Here is a 13,528-nt window from a genome sequence, read left to right on the forward strand (position 1 = left end):
TTTTAATTTAGTGCCTGGTAACATGTTTGTGAGATATATAAGAATTGTACTTGGAAAAGATATGTTTGCACTTGTTTACTCCTAATCAGGAAAAGATATGTTTGCACTTGTTTACTCCTAATCAGGAAAAGATATGTTTGCACTTGTTTACTCCTAATCAGGAAAAAAGGTTTCTGCAAAATGTTAGCCTCCGGCTAAACTGAACACTACTTGTGTTGTTACAAATCTGAATTTTTACAAAAATATACAGAGAGTTGTAACCATTATCTTCAGACTTGAGTCAACAATATATCATCCAAACCATTTACAAATATATTTTCAAATAAAACATTCAAATAAAATTGAAATTTTTTGGTTCCTTTCAGCCTTAATGATCCAACAAAAGTGAATATCATTTTATAATTGTCAAAACAAAAGTTCTAAAAAATGTCAAAGCATATTCCAAAGGATAAACATCAAAGTATTAGCTCCTGATTTTAGAATTAAAACTTACGTGAAGAGCATGGTTGTATCTCGTTCTATATACTGCAGTTGACGGTTTACATAAGAGCTAAAATCCTCCATTGCCTAGAAATGTCCATATTTTCATTTTCAACTCAGTATCTATTCAACATTTATTTAAAATCCAATTCCAAACTTGATTTCTAGACTCTTCTCTTCACAAGACAGAGATTGTTGTAAAATAAGCTAAATCAAGGAGAAACAGGGGTCTTCCCTCCACTCCTCCTTTCTTTTCTCCCCTCCACCTCACTCCCCTTTTTTCTCTTTAACTCTTCCTCTCTTTAACTTTTTTACTCCTCTTCCCTCCTCTCCTCATCTCTTTTACTTTTTCCCTCTCCTCCCTCCCATGCCTCTCCTACTCTTCTCCACTTTTTTACTCTTCCACTCCTTCTCCCTTCCAATCTTCCACTTGTTATATATTTTACTGATTCACTCATCTTCTCATCTCTTCCTCTCCCACTCCATTTCTCCTCTACTCCCCCCTATCTCCTGTATCCTAGTCCACTCCTCTTCTTCTCTCTTCTAAATAAAACATCGGAGTCGACAGCGCCAGTACTTTGCATCTTGGCTTCAAACATTTCTTCTTTATGCAAGAAATTATGCATTCAGGGGATAGTTTTCATCTCCTCTTTCAACCTGAGCTAAAATACTTATCTAGATCCTAATCCACCTTCCTTCTCCCACCCCACCCCTCAGCTATCCTTCTCTTTCAACTACCAATCCAGAGTCTATTTCCAATCCTAAGAGAGGAGACCAATAATAATCTTTCAAGTTGCCTCCTACAGACGAAAAAAACATGTTTTCCGTTTCAGATAATTTTTCAGCTATAGGATTTAATTTTGTACGTTAAGATTTCTGGATCCTTTTTATACTGGATCCTGAATCCGAATCCCTGTAGTTAAAACATATTTATATAATACGAACCAAGAAGATATCGGAAAATTATCTTCTTTTTCCCAGAAAAATTGATCTGAGAGAATAAAATGGATCCTACAAACTGGTTTAAAAGTCTGATTGAAGATATGGTTCCTTGTTTATATTGATCTGCTTGGATATCCCTGGAGCTTGGTCCTCAACCTCCCACGTCTCCACGTACACAATGGATAACCTGGTCTTCAAGGAGCTCTTGAAATACTAAAAAAAGAAATGTTAGCATAGTGTTCAATGTGGATATAGAGAGAAAAATAAAAGAGAAGATTAAAACTAGGGACTGTAGAAATGATTTAAGGAACCCCTCATTATTAGAGAGGCATGCCCTATTCACAACGCCCTTTAAACCTTTGTCTAAGCAAAAAATGATGGAGTTATTTTTTTTTATCTAAACACAATTATTATTTTCAATTTCGGTGCTTTATGAAAGGGAGAGAATAGTCAGATTTCAATAATATTTTCAAATAGAACATCACGATATCTTCTTAATTGTTTCTAAGATATAAGGTTTAAAGTTACATTTCTAAGAAAATCGGACATGTCCCTCTATTAAGGCAAGATGATAAGAAAATGTAATTTTGAAGAAGTTTTAATATTGTTCTGATAAAAAGATAGGTAAATAGAATAAATATAAAGATAGATAGATAGTTAGATGGATTAATACAGGGGGAAAGATATAAAACAGACCTTTCTCTTTAATGCTATATCGATTGAACTAATAGCCGATTGAGCTAAGTCAGCTGTTTATATACCGGGTTTTTGTTCATATAAATAAAATAAAAATTTATGTTCAAAGGAGCTAATTTAAAAGATATTTATCACATGTGCATCATTTTATAAATCTGTGGTCGCAGCGCAGGCACCCTAGCCTGTACTAGTCGCAACGCTCGGCCCACCTAGTCTGTTCTAGCCGCGGTACTCCGCCCCCAGCCTGCCATAGCCGCGACGCTTGGCCCCTAGCCTGTCCTTGCCACCTTAACTTTTAATTTGTATTTTTTTGTAAAAATGTCCTTGGCACTTCACACTCCTGTATGCCGAGTCCAATAGCGCCTGATCCAATCAGGGTTTAGTCATGTGTTTGATGTCTACTCTGAACCAATAGAAATAGTATGGCGGTAAAATCTATCTTTCTATCTATCTCATTATCCAATTAGAGTTATGAAACCTTAAATCGGCGGTATCAGTAAATGGAAATATTTACTTCTACTGAAACTATGGTGTTTAACTAAGAAGCAACGCTTACAATACAAGGACTAAAAAGTTTTAATCTAGAAGAAATATCTTTTATATAGGAAACCCAACCAGGTTCATTTGGACGTAATATTTTCTAAATTCTTAATAAAAACTTCTTCCTGGTGTGAACCTTTCTCTCACAAACAACAAAATAGATATATTTCAAACCTGAGTGTTAAGCACTTGAAGAGAAAAGAAAAATTTTTGACAAAATATATGCTTGTCAAAACAACGACGGGAAATGATGTGAGACAGGCGGAACTGAGCCTAGTTAAGGTTAGAGTGNGGTCGTTTCTCTCATTTCTATGTAAATATTTAATGCGATGAATTCATGCTATTCTCACACACTCCTAGTTCCGAACCTTTTCCTTGAAACCACTCTCGGAGGTTTAGGGTTATTCAATCTAGGCTGAGAGGAGAGCAAACACCTTCCTCCTCATCCAACCCAACCCTTCCCGACTATCCATCAAAATTCAAGCTAATATCTTTATCCAACCCAACCCTACTCACTATAAAACTTCACTATAATATCTTTATCCAACCCAACCCTACTCACTATAAAACTTCACTCTAATATCTTTATCCAACCCAAACCTACTCTCTCTCTACAAAACTTAAATCTATTATCTTTCTTCAACCGAACCACTATTTGATCTCTATCAAACTTTTTTCATTATTTTTTTTAACTCTATCCTACCCTACTATCTCTATCAAACTTCATTATAATATCTTTGTTTAACCCTATCCTACTCTACTATATCTATAAAACTTCATTCTAATATCTTTCTTCAACCCAACCCTACTCTTTCTCTAAAACTTTATTCTAATATCTTTATTCAACCCAACCCTACTCTTTCTATAAAACTTCATTCGAATATCTTTATTCAACCCAACCCTACTCGCTCTATAAAACTTCAACCCATTATCTTTGTTTAACCCTATCCTACTCTACTATAACTATAAAACTTCATTCTAATATCTTTATTCAACCCAACCCTACTATCTCTATCAAACTTCATTCTAATATCTTTATCCAACCCAACCCTACTCTCTCTCTATAAAACTTCAACCCATTATTTATCTTTATTTAACCCAAACCTATTATATCTCTAAAAACCTCGCTTTATCAAACCTTATCCTACTATATTCATCCAACCATACCCTACACTATCTATCAAACCTTAAACCCTACTATGCTAAACTTGCAAATCCTTGTAAGTATGATAATGATGAAGACAGCAAAAGTAACCAATCATTTTTTTTTTAAATTAATTGCTTTTTTTGCTAAAAGTTTCTATTTCTTTATTTCCTGTTTACTTCCTAATCTAATATTTCAATTACTCATTTATCTGTCATCCTAGAAACCCTGAGTAAACTCCATTCTTTCTCTCCCCACCATCCATTATCACACCTTCATGAAAACTCTTTTCTCTGGACAAAGTATCAAGGAAAGTAATAGTTCTCTTCTCTGCTGAAGAACATGTCGTTTATAAATTGCTGTAAAATGATGTTTAAAGCATACAAACATTTTTTTTCCACAAAATGCTTTGATCGTGGTAAAAAATATTTTCTTTCTACATTTGTAGATTCAACATATATTGACACTATATATTCAACATATATTGACACTATATATTCAACATATATTGACACTATATATTCAACATATATTGACACTATATATTATACATATATTGACACTATATATTATACATATATTGACACTTTATATTCATCATATATTGACACTATATCATCAGCATATATTGAGACAACATATATTCAAGAAGAAAACTCGAATTTCTTCGTCCTCGATGATGAGACAAAGGTTAAAAGAGTATAATTTTGTATCGTTTGGATTCTGACATGCATGATAATTAGACGTCTACAGTCTCCCTATGAATGACTCGGGATACCGGGGTATACATTCTCCACATGAATGGCCCGAGATACCGGGGCAGCAGAGTATAAAGTCTCCATATGAATGGCCCGAGATACCGTGGGCAGCAGAGTATACGGTCTCCCTATGAATGGCCCGAGATACCGCAGGCAGCAGAGTATACGGTCTCCCTATGAATGGCCCGAGATACCGCGGGCAGCAGAGGGATGATTTAGTTTTACAAGTTTTAAAAATCTCCACGATGATGAAGAAACATTGCATGTCGATTATTAGGTTCCAGATTAAATATCAATATTTAAGAAGAAAGCTTAGTTTAACCAGTTAATCTGAAATATAATTTACCAGATCTGCAATATTCGAAACTTGAATAGCTTCATGGATAACATCTCTTCTGGAGAGACCAGGGCGGTTGTCAAACTTAATTAAAAGAAAAGTTAAGATCAAACCCTTGTTAAAATGTAGATAAATTTTATTTAATTAATTAAAAACATAAAAATATGTATGAATTTTAGACTTTGAAAATTTTAAAAGTCATCTTTAAAAATCGTAAAAGCGAACATTGATGATTATTGTTTAATCTATTAAGGAAAACAAACGTCTGGCGCTCAATTGAATAAGGGGTGCAAAGCGCAATGATTTCCTTCTTATCATTACGTCAAGTTTATTCTTACCATTGCTTTGTCTAGTACTAGAGCAGTTTCTATAAACTGATTGACGTATCTTACATCACGCTCGGTTCGGTTTCCGGTCCCTCCAATCTCCCTTCTCATCCTGTTATCGTAGACCCTAAACTGGGACTCCGAGACCCCACAGAGCTGCCTTGGTTTCTGGTCTGAGTGGTAAACTATATGCGGGTGTTTGCTCTGAAACAAAGTTTATGCTAAACTTTGATTTGTTTAGATTTCTAACCCTCATATCATTAAAACTAGAAAGAGTTTAAATTGCTACCAGAATGTAGAATGTAGATAAACACACATTTAAGATTAACAACCAAAGCCGAAACTTTTTTGGGGGGGGGACATTCCTTACAAAAAGCTAGAAAATCTTTCTTCTTAAAAAAGTTGCAGGAATTGAATTGATATTGTAATATCTATAAATGTTTTACAATTTAAGTTTATTTCACATGAAAAACATTTTTTTTTATTCTTTTGTTATGTAAAACGTTGTTTTGTGCTTCAATAATTTTTCCAATGGCGTTTTAAACCAAACTCTAATTTTCTATATATACTATATTTTTGCTACATAATGATATATAATTGATCTAGGAGAATATCAAAGCTGTAGGACATCAGGTTACAAAAAATTCAAGAAAATTAGAGTTTGTGACGAGTAATCTTAAAACTGATGTAACGAAGTTCTAAATATCCTACCGAGAGATCGCCTCCGTAGAAAGGATGGATCACGAAGGTTTCGTTTCCAAGATGAATAATTCCTGAGACACCGTTACAGGTTTGGAGAGCTGCCATAGATCCTGGAATAAACTCTCCTCCTTGCCAATCCTTCACAACTCCATGGTAGTAACAGTGCTCCACATCCTGAATATAGGTTAGAATCAGGTCTATGATTCACATAAATATCTCTCTGTTGAAAGAAATCTTGACAATGGATTAAAAATCATAAAAGAACCTTGATAATGCTTTTTAAGTCATGTATATATAAAGTAGTAATCTCTGAAGGGTTGTTTGGATGTCTGATCATAACTCAAAAACCGCTTGACCGATTTGCCTCAAATTTTGATTTGGTAACATAGGAGAACCACGGGAACGTTCTTAACAGGGTTTTGAGATTCTAAGTTGATTAGGTCCAAAAATTGCTAAAACCGTAATTTACGACCAAGCGCGGGTAAAAGGCGGGAGTAACTATGGGTACCCTGGGTGGGTTCTCAAGCTAGTTTAAAGACAGTCTAAATATTTTAATATCATTACTGGAGAGGTTTATTTCAAAAGTTATTTGCTTTCTCTGTTTGTTTGTTCATTCCCAACATTTATCTGTTGATGCTCTTTGGTTATTGCCGGGTAGGAGAACACTTGAAACATTCTCTACTTTAGAAGATTAGAATAATATAGATGGGCTAATGAAGGGTCTCGAGGTCACTGCAGTATCTTCTCAACCCTAACCCGGTCAAAGAAACTGAAGAAAAGGTTACTGTTATCTAATACTGAATTAACCAACCCGTTCTTAGAACTAAGGATATCATTAAAAATACAATATCTTGGGGTTCAAAGTATCCTACTTGAGAAGCAGGGGTTGAGGATATATAATAGTATCCTATCAGAAGTTGGAGTTGAGGATATATAAAAGTATCCTACCTGAGAAGCTGGAGTTGAGGATATATAAAAGTATCCTACTTGAGAAGCTGGAGTTGAGGATATATAAAAGTATCCTACCTGAGAAGCCGAGGTTTAGGGTATATAAAATTATCCTACCTGAGAAGCTGGAGTTGAGGAAATATAAAAGTATCCTACTTGAGAAGCCGGGGTTGAGGATATATAATAGTATCCTACCTGAGAAGCTGAGGTTGAGGTTGCGGTTGCTCCGCCTGTCAAAAACACCTTCTTTTGAACGTTTGGAGCAATAAGTCGCCTAAAAATTACAAACTAATTATGATAAAATTATTTAGAGAATATATAGTAATATGAAACTCTGTTTGGATGGAGTGATTGGAAACTCTGTTTGGATGGAGTGATAGGAAACTCTGTTTGGATGGAGTGATAGGAAACTCTGTTAGGATTGAGTGATAGGAAACTCTGTTTGGATGGAGTTTAAATAGCAAGTATTTAGTTGGAGTCATGTTTAGGCATGTAAAAGGTGAAACTTGTTAGGAATGGGAATGGTAGAATTGTTCTGTAGGGAGTAAAGGAGTGAGTGAGGGGAAGGGTGGGACGATTGGGGATGCCGCATTGTCAAATTAGATCGGTATAAGAATAAAGACGCATACATTTATCGATTTGAAATATACTCAGGTCAGAGAAGAAACATGAGAACAAAACTATGGAACAGTCTACAGTCTACAGTCTACAGTCTACAGTCTACAGTCTACAGTCTACAGTCTACAGTCTACAGTCTACAGTCTACAGTCTAACCTACAGTCTTCAGTCTACAACCTACAGTCTACAGTCTACAGTCTACAGTCTACAGTCTACAGTCTACAGTCTACAGTCTACAGTCTACAACCTACAACCTACAGTCTACAGTCTACAGTCTACAGTCTACAGTCCACAATATACAGTCCACAGTCCACAGTCCACAGTCTACAGTCCACAGTCTACAGTCCACAGTCTACAGTCCACAGTCTACAACCTACAGTCTACAACCTACAATCTACAATCTAGGAAGGAGTAAAGAGATTAAGTTTATGGTTAAAAAGATTGAGTCGAGTTTGCAGTTAAAGGATTAAGAATAGAGTTGAGAGAATTTAAATAAAAAGTCTAGCAGTGAGGTTAGACTGGAGATGAAAAGGTAAGAATATATTTTATTTTGATCTGTATGCAACTAAAATAAATCCTAAAAATAAAAACAAACTATTTTCATTTTCATTGTTGCAGGAATCTTTATACATTAGATATACAATACACACAACATGAATATATACATACATGTATACAACTCAACCTGATTCATAATTTATCAGCAAACAGAATAGAACCAATATTCGAGTGTCAATATATATATATAATATAAAGATATATTGATATACATTTATCTCATTCTTACACTAACTATACGTCAAGTAGAAACGGAAACTGTAGAGATCTTTGCTCTATTGTTTCAATCTTTATTACAAGCAAGGAAAATAAAATGGGAACCATCTTTGTTTTCATATTAAGTGTACTGTACTTTCTGGAAGGAATATAAATTTACTTGTTAAAACTTTATTTGTATTTCTCTCAAAAACTTCAATACACTTTTGTAAAAAGAATAAGGGGGTATAGATAATACTTAATCCCAAACAATCAAAATTTTCTCTATATCTTTGTGGTCTCAACTTAACTCAACCCTTGTTTAACTCTTTAAACATAAAGCTAAAATATAAACTCTTGTTCAAATCTTTATCCGAAAGTTACTGAAATATAAACTCATATGTTCAAATCTTTATCCTAAAGTTTCTAAAATATAAACTCATATGTTCAAATCTTTATCCTAAAGTTTCTGAAATAAAGCCTTTTCTTATTTTAATCTCTATACAAAAGTCACACAAATATAAACTGTTATTGTTTAAATCTTTATCCTAAAGTTACTAAAATATAAACTCTTGTGTCCAAATCTTTATTCTAAAGTAACTACAATATAATTTCTTATTGTTCAAATCTTTAAAGTAACTAAAATATAAACTCTTATTGTACAAATCTTTATCCTAAAGTAACTAAAATATAAACTCTTGTTTAAATCTTTATCCTAAAGTAACTAAAATTTAAACTCTTGTTTAAATCTTTATCCTAAAGTTACTAAAATATAAATTCTTGTTGTTTAAATCTTTATCCTAAAGTTACTGAAATATAAACTCTTGTGTTCAAATCTTTATCCTAGAGTTACTGAAATATGAACTCTTGTGATCAAATCTTTATTCTGAAGTTACTAAAATATAAACTCTTGTTTAAATCTTTATCCTAAAGTTACTAAAATATAAATTCTTGTTGTTTAAATCTTTATCCTAAAGTTACTGAAATATAAACTCTTGTGTTCAAATCTTTATCCTAGAGTTACTGAAATATGAACTCTTGTGATCAAATCTTTATTCTGAAGTTACTAAATATAAACTCTTGTGTTCAAATCTTTATCCTAAAGTTACTAAAATATAAACTCTTGTGATCAAATCTTTATCCTAAAGTTGTTGCAATCCTCTAGGTATTTGAAATATAACTTACGTGTTTAACTCTAGGTCTAATCTAAACTTGTGCTGGAATGCTTTGATGAGAAGAGAAGTTTGTCTATAGTGCTTCTGATGCTGAAATAAGAAAAGTTTATCAAGAATTTGGAAACATTTTTTCTGGAAATCCAAGGATCAATTTTCATAAAATTTTCTCCAGACTAGTAATCTGTTTCGATGATGTTTAATATAAAAACTAAAAATGGGTCTTAGTTAATGGGTACCACGCAATATTAGCCATATCTAAGCTTGTTTATAATTTTAATTTGAAACACATAAAACACGTGGATTTAACGGTTCTGGCAATATTCCAGAAAGCTGTGACTTTCGATCACAATTTGACCCATTATACATAATTTTTTAGTCTTTTTTCTGAAGTACTTTTTTTATTGGCATATGCATTTGAATGAAAAAGTATTGCAGAGACAAATCCGTACGGCAAAAGATTGTTGAATTATATTGATTTCAAATAGAAGACACCAAATGCTGCTCACTCTGGTTAGTCCAGGGTGGAAACAAAAACGAATTCCTAGATTTAATAGATAAAATACATGTACAGCGTTAGATAGGTAAACATATCGTGATGTATACAACCGACCACTCTATTAATTCATTTATAGGGAGGTCGGTTGTGTACATCTGAGCTAAGCTTCACCTCTTCGTTTTATTGCTCTATGATAAAATGGATTCTAAAGTGACCCTCCATTAAAAAAAGAAAAAAGAATGTCATGTTTGATTCATAACGGTGCCCCTTGAATTTCTATCAAAGTATTAATGAGAAAAAATACTTCCCTTTTTCTATCTTAAATGTGTTGAATTCTGTTAATTTCCTCTAAAGCATAAATCGCCTAAATGCACAATACATTTTTTTATTTTAAGAGAAACCACAATTGAAGGTTGTTTGAAGGGTACTGTGGTGAATCGAACACACCACTAAACAAATTGCAAGGGTCACTGAAATTGACGAATACAGTCCTTTTAAGAACTATACAATCTTAAATCTACGAAAAGAAATCCCGTAGAATGAACAGTAAACAATTTGAATTTTAAACCTACCCTGGGACCATATCTTGGTTCCTCTCCTGTACCAGGATCATTCATCCCTCTTCCATATGAACCCTGTACAATAATTCATTCATTAATTCATTCATTCATCCCTCTTCCATAGGAACCCTGTACAATAATTCATTCATTTATTTATTCATTCATCCCTCTTCTATAGGAACCCTGTACAATAATTCATTCATTTATTAATTCATTCATCCTTCTTCAATAGGAACCTTGTACAATAATTCATTCATTTATTAATTCATTCATCCCTCTTTCATAGGAACCCTGTACAATAATTCATTCTATTCATTCTTCCATTCTAACTAAACTAAAGCAGGATTCATAAAGCTTGAAAGTTTGAAAGTAAACCAGGTTTCATGAAGTTGGTTTAGTATGAAACTAAACCAGGTTTTATGAAGTTGGTTTAGTATGAAACTAAACCAGGTTTCATGAAGTTGGTTTAGTATGAAACTAAACCAGGTGTCATGAAGTTGGTTTAGTATGAAACTAAACCAGGTTTAATGAAGTTGGTTTAGTATGAAACTAAACCCGGTTTCATGAAATAAATTTAATTTAAACTTTACTTTACTCTTTATATTATTTTACCTAAATTGCCAATTAGTTAGAATATTAAAATTCAAAGGGAGTGTGTACTAATTTCATTTCATTATAGTTTTCCTCAAATATGAAGTAAAAATTGACAGAGGAACCCTGACATTTTGCTAATGTTATTTGCTATGTAAACCGAGGAAGAAAAATACATTTTTTCTAAGTAAAGGCCTTATATGACAATATATGACCGTTGTGGTAGTCTTTTATAAAGAAAAGTATATAAAAAGCTTTGGATGATTTACTGCTAAGAAATGCGTTTAATTTCTTTACTGGTATCCTTCGCAAGATGTATCCCCGATCTTATTTTCCTCGTGTACTCAGCTTGATTTCAAAATAAACGTGTATATATTCTGAATTATCCTCAATCAAATTTTGCAAATTGAAGTTTACACTTTTTAGAATTAGCAGAATGTCGTGAATAGCAATTGATTAAGTCAATATTTGATTAGTTTAAAATGTAAAAGAAAAGTTATTATATCGAAATGACTCAACAAATATGTATTAATAAGAACAGGAAAGCGTGCATTAAAATAATTTATTTAAATCCTAAATGTCAAGTTGTTTCTTCGCTTTAGCTTAATTACTAATTAAGATAAGCATTTTGCAGGAATTATTTAGGAAATAATTTATACAGGGTAAAGGTAATTTAGAGGAAAAAATACAAATTATAATATTTAAAAATATTTTTATGGTTGAGTGACTATTTTCGAGGTACAGTTCGTCTACTAGGACTTTTTATGAGATTGTTCACATATTTGTGAAAAATACCTTAAAAACCATTTGAAATAATTCTGATAATAAACATATGACACTACAGCAGATGACATGCTTAATTACCTTTTGTTGAATACCACTATCTATCTCCCGTGTTGAAATACCCATCTTTTCTCTATGTCGAACCTTTTAAATAAGAAATTGTTATGAAAACATGGGCATCATAGAAATAATACATTTCCTAGTTGTATCCTCTTGCTTTTATCTCCTTGCTCCCTGGATAACTACTTGCTCCCTAGTTTTATCCTGTCAACCTCATGCTCTCATCTCCATGCTCCCTGGATAACTCCTTGCTCCCTAGTTTTATTCCGTTTACCCCTTGCTCTAATATTTTTGCTCTATGGATAACTTTTTGCTCCCTAGTTTTAACCTGCTAACCCCTGGCTGTTATAGCTTTGCTCCATGGATAACTCCTTGCTCCCTAGTTTTAATCTGTAAACCCACTTTCTTCCTCCATAGCTTGTTAAACCACCCTTTGCTTCCTAATTTTCTCTTGCTAACCTTCCTCCTTGCTATCTAGTTTTCCCTTGTAAACCAATTTCCCTACTCCCTAATTTTCTCCTGCTAACCTTCCTCCTTGCTATCTAGTTTTCCCTTGTAAACAAATCTCCCTACTCCCTAATTTTCTCTTGCTAACCTTCCTCCTTGCTATCTAGTTTTCCCTTGTAAACCAATCTCCCTACTCCCTAATTTTCTCCTGCTAATCTTCCTCCTTGCTGTCTAGTTTTCCCTTGTAAACCCATCTCTTTGCTAACTAGTTCTGTAATGTCCAGTTTTTTGTTGTAAACCGCCCTCTTTTCTCTCTAGTTTACTTTATTAAACCCTACCCCTGGCTCCCTAGTTTTCTCCTCTTATTATCTACAGTGATTACGGTTACCTGGATTGGATAAACTACTTGATAATATCTACTCCCAACTCTTCTCAGGAGCTCCTGGTTCTGTTTATACTCACGAAGAAGTCTCTCAACCTCATCTAGGTAGTAGGAAGTTGGTAGTAATAAGTTTCAAGATATTTATGTAGTTACAGGGTTCCCCAAACCAGTGTAACTTATGTAGAGAAATTCTGGGTAAGGATGTGAAAATACTGCTTTGATAACTTTATAATTAGTTAGAGGTTGAGTTAGATTAAGTTAGGGAGATAGGGTTAGGATAGGGTCAACTAGAGTTAGGGAGATAGGGTTAGGATAGGGTCAACTAGAGTTAGAGAAATAGGTTGGGTTAGGAAAAGGGACAATATAACGGGATAAAGATAAAGGTCCTAAGTCTGATTCTTTTTACAAAAACTGAAAAAAAATCCAAAAATTGCAACACAGTTTTAGGTTTTTATAAATACAGGTTAAAGCTTTGAAATATCCACTTCAAATTCATCCTTTATGGGTATCCTAGTATTTAGGAAGACTTTAAGTAGATCTGGAAAACTACTGTTCTAAGCCTTAAACTTACACAAAATGGCAATATCTAATTTACATCTATTTACAGTACTTTTTCTTGGGGTTGTTGAAATAACATTACTATTATTATTATCATTATTATTATTATTATTATTATTATTATTATTATTATTATTATTAATATTATTATTATTATTATTATTATTATTATTATTATTATTATTATTATTATTACGTCATAAAAATACTAGGATGAATACCTCTTTATTAT

General features: G+C 33.1%; 1 protein-coding gene across 1 annotated transcript in view; it reads right to left on the minus strand.

Annotated features, from left to right (window-relative positions):
• Positions 1-13,528, minus strand: part of LOC111709792 (uncharacterized) — an 85,400-nt gene that overhangs the window by 37,766 nt on the left and 34,106 nt on the right. Inside the window, exons 20-29 of the mRNA XM_023483698.1 lie at positions 12,745-12,839; positions 11,931-11,993; positions 10,488-10,550; positions 9,430-9,509; positions 7,069-7,147; positions 5,935-6,099; positions 5,236-5,427; positions 4,907-4,981; positions 1,531-1,635; positions 494-567 (exon numbers count right to left, since the gene is read on the minus strand). Of these exons, the coding sequence (XP_023339466.1) occupies positions 494-567; positions 1,531-1,635; positions 4,907-4,981; positions 5,236-5,427; positions 5,935-6,099; positions 7,069-7,147; positions 9,430-9,509; positions 10,488-10,550; positions 11,931-11,993; positions 12,745-12,839 (991 nt within the window). The remainder of the gene's footprint in view (positions 1-493; positions 568-1,530; positions 1,636-4,906; positions 4,982-5,235; positions 5,428-5,934; positions 6,100-7,068; positions 7,148-9,429; positions 9,510-10,487; positions 10,551-11,930; positions 11,994-12,744; positions 12,840-13,528) is intronic.

Source organism: Eurytemora carolleeae, unplaced genomic scaffold, assembly GCF_000591075.1.
Source record: "Eurytemora carolleeae unplaced genomic scaffold, Eaff_2.0 scaffold174, whole genome shotgun sequence".
Classification (NCBI taxonomy): domain Eukaryota; kingdom Metazoa; phylum Arthropoda; class Copepoda; order Calanoida; family Temoridae; genus Eurytemora; species Eurytemora carolleeae.